The sequence below is a fragment of the Cyprinodon tularosa genome, unplaced genomic scaffold (genome assembly GCF_016077235.1).
Source record: "Cyprinodon tularosa strain WSP-4 unplaced genomic scaffold, ASM1607723v1 ctg1, whole genome shotgun sequence".
NCBI lineage: Eukaryota > Metazoa > Chordata > Actinopteri > Cyprinodontiformes > Cyprinodontidae > Cyprinodon > Cyprinodon tularosa.
This window is the reverse complement of record NW_024037781.1, coordinates 971,173-987,684: the sequence shown is the minus strand read 5'-3', so window position 1 is coordinate 987,684 and position 16,512 is coordinate 971,173. Positions and strand designations below refer to the sequence as shown.

General features: G+C 35.8%; 1 protein-coding gene and 1 long non-coding RNA gene across 2 annotated transcripts; one reads left to right on the top strand and one right to left on the bottom strand.

Annotated features, from left to right (window-relative positions):
• Positions 1–561: 561 nt before the first annotated feature.
• On the top strand, positions 562–9,102 carry fastkd2 (FAST kinase domains 2). The gene is made up of 11 exons (XM_038279623.1): positions 562–1,319; positions 1,405–1,508; positions 1,591–1,699; positions 3,002–3,125; positions 3,212–3,351; positions 3,444–3,616; positions 5,236–5,393; positions 5,479–5,715; positions 5,800–5,878; positions 8,470–8,584; positions 8,869–9,102. The coding sequence occupies exons 1-11, from the start codon at positions 678–680 to the stop codon at positions 8,995–8,997; spliced, it is 2,010 nt and encodes a 669-aa protein (XP_038135551.1). The 5' UTR covers positions 562–677; the 3' UTR covers positions 8,998–9,102.
• LOC119779867 lies at positions 8,447–16,512 on the bottom strand. The gene is made up of 3 exons (XR_005280307.1): positions 16,222–16,512; positions 15,039–15,647; positions 8,447–10,200 (listed from the first exon to the last, which is right to left on the bottom strand). It is a non-coding gene; the product is annotated as an uncharacterized LOC119779867 (long non-coding RNA).

Below are 16,512 nucleotides of genomic sequence, written 5' to 3'. Positions count from 1 at the left end.
TTGGAAATAGAAAAAATATTTGCTGAAAATGTTTTCGTAAATACAGTTATATTTCAGCATAGGGTGGAGAACAAACAAACACATATTTTCTCATTTAAATCCCAAATTATTTATATTTCCTTTTTCAGAAAGGTTTATCATAAAATGTTTCGATAGGAACCGAAATGCCGAGGTTGCTAGCGGGGAAACAATATCGTAACGGACGCGTTTTTGCATGCCCATGCGAATGGATATGAAGGCTAAAATTAGCTTGGTGAATTTAACTTAATTTTTAATTTAACTTACTGTCATTAAATGACATATTCTCGTCGACTCTACTTGGGGTTGCAAGTATGACAAATTAAGTGTTTAATTTGTATGTTTTAAAAAGAAAAAAAAGGCCAGCTAACGAGAGCTAGCTTGTTATTTAAGTTGGACTGTTGACAACCAGGTCTGTTGACCTTGTTAGTCGATTGATTTTTTTATTGCTACACATCTTTGTTGACGTTTAAGATGATTAGTAACCCGTAATGTAAAAAAAATAATAATAATAAAGTGAGAGTTATAGCTTAATATTACATTTAAAGATTAATTCTACATGATTTGCAGGATGTATTCAAAATTGTAGAAGAAATAGATTTTCTGCACATACTTAGATAGCAATAAAAAGTCCATAAGCACAGTATAAAACCCACAACATGACTACTAGGATGACAAATGAGGTCATGAGATGCTCACTGCGCATTTGCTATAGGAGGTTTCCATGGAAACCTCTCAGTACTCCAGTGCCAGCAGCATTTGACAGCATATCTTTATCTAGAAATGACCCAATATGCTGTTGGGGCGGTAGGAGGAACCAAAATTACCTTTCTGGGACTCTTTGTGCAACACGATTCTTCTCTCATGGAGGAAATCAGAATGGGGACCTAGAGGAGAGCAACAGTGTCGCCTCAGAGCGCCCACTTTCTACTGACACTAAGATTGACCAGACCTCCTCACAGCAGAGACATCGACGCTCCCATTTCCAGGATCTCCTGCATCAATGTGGCTCCCCATCAGACGTGTTAGATCTTGCATCTAAGTATTCAGCCACAGTTCACCAGGTCAGCAACTGTCTCAACCAAATGTGGACGTCCACTAAGAAGATGTCAGACGAACAACGGCGCTATGAGTTGCAGCTGATGTTTGAGCATCCTGAATTCGATGATCTTTTGCAAAGGGCGATGAGGTCCATAAAGCACACGCGCAACAATGATGTAGCTTACTCTCTGTTAAGCATGGTCAATCTGGGGGTTCCTCAGCAGAGCCGTGTGATCCAGACCTTCGTACGAACTTGCCAGGCAAGCAGTTAGAAATTGACCTTTGTAATGCAAAGGCATTGTTGGATTTTCATGTTAAGCTCAAATTTATTTTATTCCCAAACAGGAGAGATTGAATGAATTTGATGTGAAAACGTTGTCCATCTTGGCCTCTGCTCTGGACCATATGAAGGATAGTCAGAATGCCGTGGCTCTAAAGGAAGGCATGAGGTATCACTGATATTTTAGTCGAAGTGTTGGAAAGCATCTGTTAATTTAAACTTATTTTACACTAATTGTTCCAATGTTTCAGGCTGGTGGTTGAGATGCGTCTTCCTGAGATTAAAAATGTCTTGGCTCTTCAGACCATGATGCGACTCCTGGGAAAAGATGCACCAAAGGAGCTCAAGCAAAAACTAGAGGTAAGCTTGAGTCTTATTTAACTACTTTTGTTTTAGATTTTCTCTGGTGCCTGAGCAACACCTTGCATAAGTATTCATGGTCGTTGAACTTGTTTCTTGCTTGAGTTTATTTTGTTTTTACATTTACTCTCATTACAGCCACATTTCTTACTGTATAACTTAATTATGTTTGTTTGATACTACTTCAAATCATTCAAGAAGTTTAAAGTTTAACGTAAAAAAGGTATTCAAATTTCCTACTTGGAATTAATAACATATTTGTTGAGTTTAATTCAAAACAGTTTCTAGATCTGGGCTTTATGTAGGTCAGAGGTATTCAAACCTTTTGCCACATATGCCAAAATCAATCATCTGAAAGTGCTTGCAGGTCACAAAAACCTGATGTTTAAATTTAAATTTTCATAAAATTTTATTATTTTTTTTTATTCTCAGAGACAAGAACTCTAATTAAAAACAATGTCTAAAAATAAATGAAATAAATTGCAGATTTGGGTTCATCCAGGTCTGTTTTTTGAATGAAAGTTGGTGGATATTTGTTTTACTTTCACTTTAAAATAAAAAAAAAGCAAAAGCAATGTTTATTTAAAAAACATATTTCCCTTGAAATAATTTAAATTTGCTCAAATTGTAAATAAGTTGTCATGTTCATCAACCCCCTAGCCTAGTAAACTAGCCCCAAAATAATTTATTCCTGCGAATTTTAATTACACATGTAATCTCACATTTAGTCTTGTTAATCAGGCTATCAACCCCCTATAATGACAGGTCAAGTGTTTCATTCTTATTTTATGGTCCCAATGTTTCAGGCCAGAGGCCACAAAATAGCTCCTGATCCACATTTTTCACCCCTTAGTTTAAAGCTATTTATAAACAGGCTTACGTTTTGATCTAAAAAAAATGTTATTATAGCTCGGCTGCTGTGTTTAGAGATTTTGTCCTCCTGACAGCTAAACCTGCATCCCAGACCTTCAGTTTTTTGCAGCTTCTAACAGGTTTTCTCCAATAGAAAAGAAAGAAAGTAAATCAGACCTAAATTTGGCTTATGGTTACACGATGTAAAGAGAATAATTTGCTATTAAATTGTTTAGATTCAGGGTCTTGGTTGCTAAAAAACCTATCAAGTCTTTGAAGCACTTGATATGTGCTTTTTACCACTTTTTCTTTTTTTGAACTTTTAACACCTTGCTTTTTTTTTACCCTAAATCCTTCTTTTGTTGTTGTTTTTTTTTATCTGAATCTATCTGTTATCTTCTTCTGAATCCAATCTGAGTCGTCAAATATTCTGTACCCTGTGTGTTGCAGACAAAGGCTCTTTCAATGGCAGACGAATTCAGCCTTCCCAATGCCCAATACATGATCTCCACTATGGCCACTATGGGCTTTCACTCCAAACCACTGCTGAAAATTTGTAGTGGGAAAATCCAAGGTAAGATTTTATCCACAAAAAAGATCTCTTGATGACTGCAACCGTTTTTCATTTCTATTTTCTGTTGTGTCTGTGTTTTCTGGTAGAAAACCTTCATGGCATCCCTTTTAACAGACTCTACAATGTGCTGCAGTCCTGTAGGGAGCTTCTCTACAGAGACATAGATCTACTTAATAGCGTTTCAGGCTATGTTGCGTCAACGCTTGACATATGGACTAATAAACAGGTGCTAAAAATGAGCATTTAATTTGTCCTGATGTTGTAAGACTTACCAACCACATTCAGGTCATGAAAATCTGGCCTCTTTTTGTTTTGTAGCTGGTCTTCTTCCTGTCTGTGTTTGAGGACCTTCTCTTCTGCCCCACTTCCTTAATGGAGGCCTATACTGAGAAAGTGATCACTAACGCCGATGCCCTCACCCTGAAAGACCTTCTGTGTGTCCTAAAAGTTTACTCCTCTTTTAACTATGATCTGCGGCATCATAGACAACAGTAAGTCTCCAACTTTTCCCGACCAACCAGAGTCTGCTGACTTTAGAGTTTTTTTTACTTTTATTGTTTTTAATCTGGCGGTTTTAAACCGTAAAAGTGAACTTCTATTTCATTGAGACATACATTTGTTGGGTCATTAATCCCAATGATAATGATTGGAATTTAATGGGTTGATTTGAAATTTAAATCAGCTCCAAACAATGTGCAAATGTTAAGCTTTGAAAATTAATCTCAAAAGGTTTGTAGCGTTTTGAAATGTCTGGGGAATAGATTGGGTCATTTTAGCTCATAGTTGCAGCATTTACACACAGAAAAGAATGACTATATATTATTTATTATTATGAATATTATTATTAGTTGGAATGCTTTGCCTGGTACTGTGTGGACACTTTTTGGTCTTTAAGTGTGACCACTTTTTGCATATTTTTAAAATGTTTAAAAAGCATTTAGTGCTTAAAAGTTAAAGATGGTTCAGTTTAGAGGTTTAAAAAAATAAATGCTTTTGGGACTCCAACAGGACTCCCTGATTTGTTAGTCCCTGTTAGTATGAACAAACTTTTTGAAAAGATAATATATGTGTTTAATTTTCCTCTTTGTTTCCTTTGGTTATACAAACTGCATTTTAGTCGCAGCTTTTACTTAAAGACTGGAGTTAAACTCGTAATTATTTAACTCCCTGTCAGATTTAAAGGTGAAATCGTTTACTTTCAAACTAGATGCTTTCATCATATAACAGTAATCAGAAAGTCATCTCTCATAAGATAACATTACATGCAATCGGGATTTGAAATAGTACTGAAGGGCAGCAAGATTGATAATCCTCTTTAAAAAAGTTCGGAGTGTATCACCTATAAAAGGCAAAAATACCGTAGTTCATTTCAGGTAAATGCTACTGATTGGTTTGATTATTTGAGAAAGAATTTGGAGTCCTCTTCTGGCCCCTTGTACCTGCAAAACCCTCTGTCAGTTCCCTGCCTGCCCCCTGAGTAGAACTAACAAAACAAGGGGAAATCAAAGCAGAATGCATATTTGTTCCTACAGTGCAGGATCTGTCTTTAGGGCAGACATGCCCAAAGTCGGTCCTCGAGGGCCGCTTTCCTGCAGGTTTCCCTGCTTCAGCACAACTGATTTTCATTGATAGCTAAATAACGGGCTTTTGCTGAACTGCAGTTATCAGAATCAGCTGTGCTGAAGCAGGGAAAAGCTGAAAACCTGCAGCACAGCGGCCTTCGAGGCCCGACTTTGGGCACGTTTGCTTTAGAGCCAGAACTCTGATCTCACACACAACAGTCACCAGTTCTTACCTTTATTCGGAAATGTTGTATATCTTTGCATCTCTGTTAGAAGTTAAACATAGTTTTTTAACAATCATAAAATTAAGATTGTATTGGACAAAACAAAGCAGCGATGTTCCCTTAAGGATGTTTTTTACTGTCTTCCCTCTTACTTGTAGAGTAGCACTCTGTGGTTTATGCTTTGCCTTTTTTGTCTTCGTCTTATAGAAACATTTCGGTCGATATTAAAAAATAGCAAAAAAAAAAAACATTAATGATTGTTCCCTTAAGTGTTCTGTTGTCTTTAGGGATGTTTATGTTTTTTTTTCTTTCATTTCTCTTAAGGTTTATTGATAGTCTCAGCAATGCTCTTAACTCCTACCTTCCCAAGATGTCTGGTTTTGAGTTGCTAAAGGCTGTCTACTGTCTGTGTCTGCTGAACCACTTCCCCTCTACACTCCTGGAGCAGCTCCTGAATGATAGCATGTTGGAGCAGCTTGCATGTAAGGATAAACTATAACCTATAAACATGCACTAACTAGATGGGCTGTTTGCATATTTAAATTAAAGCAAATTATTTCTCCTCAGCTGGAAAGTTCCCTAAAAGCAGAGAGACAATGTTTCAGAGAATTGATCTCTGTCTCCGTCTTGACCGTCCTCCTCTCCCTAAGCCCCTGAGTGTCCCCTCATCCGCCCTGGGAGACCCCGCCTCCAGCAGCCAGTCAGTTAACCCACAGCTCTCAAAGAGCCTGCAGAGTGTGCTGGCGGGTCAGGAGAACGCAACGCTGCAGGAAATGTCGGTGGTGGAGAACTTCTACGTCATAGGTAAAGATGCAGCGTTAAGGAAAAATGTCAAAGTTAATAATCTGGTTTATTACAACCTTTTTTTTTAAATGTTTTTAACTCCAGATGGTCTTATAACCAAGCCGCTTCCGAGCCAAACAGATGTGATGGAAACTAGTAGTTCTCCAGCAGACAGCAGTCAAAGGTAAGGAAAAAAACAGCAGTAGACTGTGGTTGGAAGCAAGTTCAAGCTCAGTCTGCAAATCAGCAGTCTGTGGTATTCTTTTTTTTTTTTATGTATGATTGTAAATGCTTGTGTCATATTTGGTAAAGTGTGCTGTGAAAGCTGCAATGAGGATGTTTCCAGGCGTTCACATGTGTCTGGAAACTCCCACAATAAACATCAGTTCTAAAAAGAGGTAAAATACAGAATAAAAGTAGAAAACAAAAAAAGGACTAGTCAGTGTGTATTTACATAAAAACTTGGGTGAAATCTAAACTAATCTGTTTTCTTATTGATAGAGATTGTTATATATGTTTTCCTTGGAAATGAAAAAGTTCTCATGCTGCTTTTAAAAAAATAACATAATTTTCTAATAAAAGGTTTGTAGATGTAGAGGTCACTAATATCTTCTTTTGAAAGTTTTGGAATAGCAGCAAGAGCATTTTTGTGGAAAAAAGATTCACCTTTTTACCACCGGATCCTTTGACTGTCATGTATTACCATCTCTAAAGGTTTTTATTGTTGCATTTTAGAGAAAAATGTGGTTTTCATTTAACTTTTTCCATTTATTTTCAATAATTTGTTGGGCTCTGTTGTTATTTGGATTTCTGTCTATATTTATCTTATTGCTATGAATCCTAACTTAAATACTTGGAAAATGCTAGAATAAAGACAGTGCGTTTAATTTCTGTGCAAACTGTTAGAGCTACTCTTTTAAATTGGCTTTGGATTGAATATATGCAGCACCTTCCTCATTTGTTGGTATTATGAAGAGGGATACAAACACTGATTATTACTGAAATTAGTCTTTTTTTATTGTAGTAGCAAAGGCACAGTGGGAAAACCTTAACTTTTTTTTAAAGTATAGATATTGTTTGATTTAATTATTTCCCTCCTTAAGTCTCAATATCAGATTAAAATTTATGACAATTACGTCTTTTATGGGCGGGGCTTAACTGTCCAACTATCCATTGTGAAATCATAATTCTCCCAGGAAGTGATCAAGGTCTTTAAGCAGCAAAGCAAATCCTGATAATCTCACCATCAGGATGAAATTAATCTATAGAAAGTCTATAGAAAACATTCCCCAAAGACCTGGGGATCATCTCGTTGTTTATTGAAAAATATGAGATTTTTTTTAGGTTTTCAGGAGTTCAGCTGTGGTTCTGGAACTCCTAGATGACATAAAACTCTCCCAAAAACTCTCTCTTTTTTAGATGAATCAAGAACTGAACTATCTATTGAGGTAAATTAGGAAACTAGAGGTTCGAATGTTGTTCTGAGTTCTCCTGTGGCCTATTGGATAAGTCGTTGATGCACTCTAGGGTGTCATTTTGGAAGAACTGACAGTCTTGGAAAGATTTTCTCCCTTTAATGAAGAATGTCTCACGGTTATTGGAGATCCTTAGAAATGTTCCCTTTCAGGCTAATTAATACAATGTCCTTTTTTCTTTTCTTTAGAGCATGATATGCAGCCATTAACATATTTTTTAGCTATGTTGTCAGAAAGCTTCCATTTACATTTATGATAATACAGGTTTGGCAGTAATCAGACATGGGTTTAGGTTGTAAATTTACAAATTCAGAGTAATCAGAGTAATTTCAAGATCAAACAAGGGTAATTATATTTTCACATCAGGCTCGATAGTTTGGATTATTTTTCCTCAATAAATGACGTCAATATTTAAAAATTCCATCTTAATATATTTTCTTGATATTCTAAAATGTGTTGATTTAAAATTGCAGGCGCACTGATTACCTTCTGATCATAGATTCCTGATTTTTAAAACGCCTGACTTGCCAATTGTGATTTTGACTGAAACACATTTGTTTTTACTACTAATCATTGCCTGTAAAACAATAAAAAAACTCTTGAAACATCTGCTTTTAAATATAAAGTTTTAAAGCAATGACAGTTGGGTGACTTCCAGACCTTTACAGAGGTAGATCGGATTTGGAAGAAAAGATCAAGATCGGCTTAACATCTAAATATCAGCCGATAACCGCTCTCCCAAAATTAAGAAAATCGGTGCATCCCTTTTTGAACTATCTGAAGGAAAAAAGCGAAAACATATGAAGTCTGTAAGAAGGCAAAACCAAAACCAAAAAGACTGTTTATTTGAAAACTGATTAATCACAATCAGTTGAAAAAAAAAAAACAGACACAGAACTAAATTATTTTGTACATCAAAGTGGCATTGAATTGTAACTGAATATTCTCAATAAAAAATTGGTAACAAAAAAAAAAAAAAAGTTAAAGACGAGAACTAGTAGTATTGTCAACATTTAACTTCAGGCCATATTATTGTTTTAGGGTATAGTTACCTGGGAAAAAAAACATTAAAATATGATACAGAGAATGTTAAATAAACAGAAATGATTAAAAATTGAAATCTGTGAAAAGATTTTTGCAAAATTTTATCTCTTATCTTTTATGTTTTTTATTTTAAATATGTCACTCCAAAACATACATACATTTAAATTCTCTGTATACTAACTTAATCATTAAAAAAAATTATACTGACACATGTATTAATTATTATTGGGTTGTTTTTTTTTATTTTTTATTCTAGAATTGCCGTTATTTATGCACCGAACTCTACTTTTTGCTACGGTACTTCCCACCCTCGTGGCCCACTCACTCTCAAGATCCGTCATCTGAAGATCCTGGGATACACTCCTGTTTTGGTGAGACTTATGTTTGATTTTACTGATAAATCTCTTCCTGTTTTCTCTTGGTAGCAACTGAAGTTACCAAATAACATTTATCAATTAGCCTTTGCTATAGATGTGATGGCCTTTATTGTGAATTCAGGTTGTTTTAGAGAGTTGAAACCTTCAGAAAGTATCTGTTATCATCCGCATAGAGTGTGACATTGATAAAAAACACCCAGGTTTATGTAGCCGCCTGTGTTGCAAAGTCTGTTTAAATCAGTTGAAGCATATTTTGCATGTTTTCTCTTTCCCTGAAGGTAACAGAGCAGCACCTACAGCCATTGTCTGAGGAGGAGAGGACAGATGTTATACGAGGACTTCTATTTCCAGACCATGCATCAGAACCACAAACAAAAGAGGAACATGTCGGATCCGGAACAGTTTAGACGGTGTAAACAAGACCAAAAAGCCACGTAGGAATGTGTGCAGATTGAAAGTTTGTTCAGTTGAAAACCTGTACATAATAACAATAATAAAGTATTTTAAAACAATAGGCTCTGAATGTTTTCTGCATTTAGGTAGAGCTAAAAGATCAAATATGATTTTTTGTTTTAAGATAAATAATTGATTTTGGGCTATTTATAGGATGTTATGTCGCTTTAAAAAAAAAGCATCACAGCAATTACCTGAGCTGATCTTTTCTTGTGCTGTTGTTTTTTTAGTCATTATGGAAAAATGGAGTGATGACTATCAAATGACAAGTGATTTCAATATGTTTTAGTCATCTGCCTGCCTTCCCCGGCAGCTTAAAGGCTTCACAGAAACACTAGGCTAATTTTGTCAGAACTTGCGGTGGTTATGAAAAACCTGCTACTAAATGAAACCAATAAAAGCAGCGTGAGCGCTTGCACAGAAAGTGCAAGGTGAGCACGGTAAAGGTGGAGCGCTTTGAAGCCGCGACCTCTGCAGAAAACCCATACCCATAACGAAATGATAAAAGGAGGGCAGGAAATGGTGCAACTTGTTATTTTCAATCTGCTTGCAGCTCAATGTGTTTCTGCTCATCATCAACCTCTGTATAATCTCAATGTAGTTTCTCTGAAAAGAACCCAGAAAGGTGTTGCGGCTTGCAAAACTGTATTTATCTTTTTGTAGTTTGTGGTCATTCTTGATCCACAAGGTGTTGCACTGATTTACAAACTGAAAAAAAGGCTCTTTAAATGTGGTTAAATCCCCTCATGAAGGCACCACCTTCTGTTTTGACCACAAAGATGAGGGGGTTCCTGACTTCGCATGACTCGTTACAGCGAGTGAAACAGGAAGTCAAAAAAAAAATCTGCCCTTGTTTCTAAAATACACACAATTTCTCAGACACCCACTTAAACAAAGTGTTGATACACAAATAAAAGTCTCTTTAAACGAAATAGACAGATTAAACACCCCAATTACAACAATGTTATACTTATTTTAAGCTCTAGACACAGTCAGTGTGTTGAGGGAGAAGCTAGGAAAATAATCCAGTGACGTCCGAATCATCAGAAGTGTTTTGGTATAGGATGCTGGATTCCTCTTTTCTTCCTGCGGTTTGGAGGTGCTTTGGGTTTGGTGTTGATGTAGTCATTCTGGGAATCTGCATCCTGCATTTTGTGCTGCAAGACAAAAAGGGGAGCAGCTGATATAATGACATCAAGACATACTGTCACGGTGTAGCAAGTTCTTTCCTGCATTTCTCAACACACTTCAATTCATTTATTTATATAGCGCCAAATTCACAACACATGTCATCTCAAGGCACTTTACAATTCAACCAGATCATACAGTCAGATTGATTCAAAGTTTTCAATCTAAGGAAAACCAGTTGATTGCATCAACTCATTGACTCAAATACAATCCCACACACTAAGCATGCTTGTAGCGACAGTGGAGAGGAAAAGCTCCCTTTTAACAGGAAGAAACCTCCAGCAGAACCAGGCTCAGTGTGAGCGGACATCTGCCAAGGCTGACTGGGGTTCAAGGAGACAGAAGCAGAGCGGGAGAATAGAGATAGAATGAAGCAGAATGATTAAATGGGGGTCCCTATGTCCTCCAGCAGTCTACGCCTATAGCAGCATAACTATAGAGATAGCTCTGGATAACCTGAGCCACTCTAACTATAAGCTTTATCAAAAAGGAAAGTTATAAGTCTACCCTTAAAGTAGACAGGGTGTCTGCCTCACGGACTAAAACTGGTAGTTATTTCCACAGGAGAGGAGCCTGATGCCCACTTAAAGCACATTAAACTTTTTAGTGTTAAATTTAACACCAATCCAAGTACATTTGGTCCCATTCAGAATTAGTATTAAATTAGAATAGAAGAATAGAATAGAAAATCCCTCTATTGTCCCACAATGGGGAAATTCAGGTGTTTACAGCAGCAAAAAGGTTATTGAAAATAATAACTCTACATAGTGTATATTTTACTCCAGTTGTTTTAATAACTCTAAAACAGTCAGTGTACTTTAACACTATGGATTTTACTGTGTAGAAAATATCTAAAGAAAAAGGTGCATGAAATACTTCAGGTAGGTAGATACACCTGAATTACAATTAGATAAAGTGTCTCAAAAATGTACACAGTCCTGTCAAATGTTTCTGTAGCCAAAAAATTATTTCTTTAACATATTTAAAACTTTTTTTTTTCATTGTACTGTACAATTCTACTAAGAAAAAAAGCATATTAAAAGGTTACAAATGCATTATGACACTCTTAAATGTTACCTACACTGCAAAAAAATTAAAAGTTGACAGACTTTAAAATGTTAAGGCAACAAACTTCAGCAAATTTGTAACTTTAGGAATTAATCATTTAAGTATTACTTTTAAGTTCACCAAACATTGAATTCTGTTATTGCAGCTTTAGATGCTAATTTTTTTCTCTTACTTAAAAATCATACTTTTCTTTCTAAATGGAGAAAATTTGTCATCTACATTTTATGTCATCTTTTTTTTGTTTCAGTAACAGTCTGATTTTTAATTCTCCAAGACATAAATATTGTGCTCCCTAATCATTAAGCCCCTCAACTGTAACTTAACTACAGGACCACTTTCAACTCAAATAAGAATTAAATAAGGATTCATTCTCAATGTACAGAAAATACAATGTTATATTGATTAGCAGCATTGCTTTAGCCTCAATTTATATTGTTAAAATTTAACATTAAAATAATATTGAGACACTTCACTCAAAAGCCAACTTCAAAAGTTGGTTTTGCAGTATTTCACAACAAAAACCCAAAATTTAGTTGAATTTTCACCTTTTGAAATAACCAACAACTTAAAAGAACTCACTAGATAATGTTAAAGATTACTACCTTAGTTTTCTGAGCTGATTTAAATAATTGTTGCTATATTTAAGTTAATTTTTCAGGATTAACCGACAAAAGTAGTTCAACTCTTAAAAAAAGTTTTTTTTTTTTACACTAATCAAAACAGCTTTTACACTTAAAAGATCCTTCACTCTTCTTTTTTGATAACATAAAATAATTGAATTTACCTCTCCATTTAACCCATCCCCTTGGTGAGCAGTGGGCTGCCATTGTGAGGCGCCTGGGGAGCAGGGTGGCGTTAAGGGTCTTGCTCAGAGACCCAGAGTGGCAGTCTGTGGCAGTGGGGCTTGAACTCAGAACCTCAGGATTCCAAGCTCTATCATATGGTGATACCTTACAAATATCCAAATTTATCTAACTACCATAATGTCTCCTGCCCTCTGCCTCCTTCAGTTGATCCTATAGAGTTTCTTTTGGGTAGTTCTAGACTCTTGGCAGACAATTTCAGAATTTAGATGTTCTTAAGTTGAAGTCAGTATTTTTTAAAACGTACATTTATCTTAGGTAAAGACAGCTGTTATGGTGCTGTAACTACCATTTGAATTGTTGTCTTTTTCTTTTGCCAGAATAGATATGCACCATATAGCTATAATTACAGCAACATTGCTGTGTGCCATCTGTGTGTAGAGAATACTGCATGGACTGTGAGGGTTAGTTAATTCTTTAAACAACATGTCAGAAGTCAGGCTCTCCACAGCTGTATTATATTTGTTTTAATGCAGCACAAAACTGAAAGATTGCAAATATGATATCCTGCAAGACATTTGATTTGAACTTTATATCAGGCCTATTTACACTATAACTGAAAATTTAGTTTTTAGGGGGTTATTTTTTTCTTAAGTGTAATTGTACAAGATAGAAGCCTCAAAAAAGGTTAAAAAAATGTCTTTAAATGAATACATCATTCTTGCACCTTTTTTCCGAAATCACTATTTCATAAACTTTAGAGTTATTGACACTATTGGTAATTATGGTTTACATTAGCATTATTAAATAAAATGCTACATAGTGCACATATTTAGAGCAATGCATGCCTTATGTGAAATGCACCAATGCTACATAATTAAGTGTTAGTTTATACAATAAAATAATATAATGACATGAATATGTAGTGTTTCTTTGCAAGTGCTACTCCATCAAATTTACCTCTGTTAAGTTGTTAAAGTTATAAACTAACTGGTGATACATTTCCTGAGGAGTGATGTGAGTTTTTCATATCTTTAAACCATCTTTGTGAAAAGCTGATTTTGCCATACAGTAGGGATTTGATATTCTGCTAATCATTAGGTTTAGGCACACAACGTGCAGGTGAGGCACACATTGATGTCATATAATAGGCAATTGCTCAGCGTTTGCATGTGCAAAATGCAATGCTGACATAAAATGGTAATAACAGCATAAATTTGGTTGTCCAATGTGTCTGCCTGCTAGGAAAAAGCAAATATATATATTTTGAAGGCGTCTGGGTCTAAATAATTGTAATTTAGTGAATGTTGCATTCATAAGCCTCCGTGTTTCCATAGACATACATTTCTAGAACAATTTATACATTTTCTCAAAATAAATCTTCTATTTGAAACTAAAAAAAATAAGTTGAATATTTATTTCCTGACTAGCTGATGCGATTTTCACTTGATTCTCTCAGTGTTTGTTGTCTTATCATTACCATCAACCCGCTGCAATCTGCAACCTCTCCAAAAACCAAGCTTATATAACACACAGAGAGGAAAAACTCAATCCGTCAACGTTGTCCTTCTAACCATTAAGATAGACCTGGTGGCACTAATCGGTCTGTGTTTACATATTAATAAAAACGTGGGTGTGGATCAGTGGTTTAAGTGGTTCCTGATTTGATTATTCATATTTCTATGCATCGGTATTCAGTGGCCTATCAAAAAACACTCTTTTTAGGCATGTCATCATATACAGAAATTGCTGAGTGTATAATTTGCACTTTTTGCAAAGATAATGACTGTAACCATGTGTTGCGTGCCAGGAAATATTTTTCTAACCCCGCTATTGGTTTGTGCGCTACAAAAAATGTAAATCTATATGAGTAATATTTTCTTCGAAAAGGTGCATTTTTTTCTTAAATTGAGGAGGTAAGTGAGACATTTTGCCAATGGAACAAGACAATTTATATTTAGAATAAGAAAAAAATATATTTCAGTGTCTTATTTCAAGTGTATATTATATAATTAGTTTAAGAGTAAATATACTCATTCAATTGGCAAATCATCTTACTTATCTACTCAAATTAGGCTTAAATACACTTTATTGAAGACACTAATTAACACTTATTAATGCTTACTGATTTATTTTGGATTAATCAATGCTTGTTATATTCAATAAACAGCTAATGAGCCCAAAACATACATTTAAAATTGCTTAACACCCAAAGCATTTATCAGTGCTCAAAAACTAGCATTATTAATATAAAGTTAACATATGTAATGTCTACTTATTAGTATTCTAATATTCTTTAATGCCCAGTTAACATATATTACAGTTTGGATAACATAAATTGAAATATACTAAAAGGTATAGTGGAAGATTTTCCGGCAATTTTTGAAAAGACCCGCCCGCTCCACTTAAAAAAAAAAATGCACATGCAAATCCCTGTACCCACTCCTGAGAGGGAGCACCTATTAAACGTGTGCACGAGCGTGCACGAGCCAATTTCTCCTCGTGCGCACTCTATTTGTTGCATTGCTCATAAAAGCTTACTTTCCAAAAGAAGGTTTGCAATTTTTCCACTACGTCAGACTCACCACCAGTGAGTGAAAATGGGGACGAGCACGTAGGACGGCCCTATGTAAGCAGATCACCTGAATGGTTGACAATTAGGAGGACCACTTATTTAGATGATCCACCCAGAAAAAGAACATCCTCCACTATACCTTTAACATATGATGACTTACAGTTTGTTTAACTTTTAAATCCGTCGTTCATGTTTTTCTTTCCTATCACAACAGAGGCTGAATTTATTTGACGTAGTTACAGGTATTTTGAAGAGCTATATTGAGTTTTAGTTATGTCTTTTTAAAAGCAACAACATACAAGGCAGAATATTGAACGACTGAGTGTTCCTCCTGTAATGGTGACGTGCAGGAATGTCTTACCCAGATAACCAAGGCAGCGATGGTCACCGCCAGGCTGTAGGTGCAAAGAAGTGCAACAACCAGGATCCAGATCCATATGGGTCTCTGTGGTGTTCGTGGCTCTGAGTCGTCTTTCTTACATGTTCCTGTTTTGTTTGCACATCCTTGTCCCGAGAAAAGCACATGTTAAAGATATTATTTTTAGTTATTCCTGTTTGCACATTAAATATCAAGATGGGTTTCACCTTAAATTTTTGATATATTTACCTTCATCAAGGACCACGACTAATTTGCCTTCACTGGTCACGAAAGGAGGAGGGTAAGACTTCTCAACCTGGCATGTGTAGACTGCTTGCTCTATGTTACCTTCTAATTTAATGATGAAACCTGTAAATTTACCATGTTCTTTCTGTGGGGTGACACCGTGCTGCTTTATGGTTTGGTTTTTTTTGGAAGGCTCTGTGCATATTTTATAAATTTCTATCCGGTTTCTGTAAAGAGTGATAGTAATGTCTGTTTTGTGGTCCATGATGAGGTTTTCAGGCTTGATCTTAGGGCACGGCACAGACAAAGAATTAGTCTTTTCTGCTGTTCTGCAGTGAATGTCCCATGGTTGCTCTGGAGATAAAACTGTGGAGGTGATTAAAAAGACAGTTTTTAGCACTTCTTGGATTAATACTTAAAAATGAAAAATCCCTTAAAGGGTATGTTTTGCAAGATGCAAGCTTTAATCATATCCAAAAGAGTTTTGCAAAGAAAAGTGCTCCAAACATTGATGTTTTCTTAAATCTGCCAGTGTATAAATCATACTTTCATTGGAACTTGACGCCCACAGTGGAATTTGCTTCATATCAGCCTCTTTAAGCACTTTTAGCTCTTTCAGAGATGGTGAAAATACAAGTTTTCAAGCGAATGGTACATGTGAGTCAGCCAGTGTGACATATAGAGTCTATTGATGTCAAACAGAACTATGTGCTGCTACACAACTGTTTATAGCTTTATTTTTTGCATGATTTGCTTCTAAATAGTTCTGCCTCATCGTGAGAAAGCATGCATAAAGAGATTACTCAAACTTTTACTACATTTTTGTATTTTCAACATACATACATTATAGAATTGCTGAACTAAAGTAGATAATTATTCCGTCCTTGCTGTAACCTTTGCCATAAGTGTTTTTGCTCCTATATTGTATTTTTTAACTTACCATCACATCTGTTGGGTGATGTGCAGCAAAGTAGGATTATCAACAACCAGAAAACTCCCATCATAGCTCCGTCTTCTGCACAGATTGGGTGAACTTGCTTCCAGCAGACGGATAATCCCAAATCTCCTACAAACTCCAAACTCCTCTGATGAGCAGCATAAAGCCGTATGCTGCAGAGGAATCTGATCTGTCTCCCCGATGTAGTCAACCCTGCTTCCACGCACGTGTTCTTTTCATGTTAATACATCAGATCCACGCTTTATCCCCAGGTGAACCTCACCCACAGAGCTA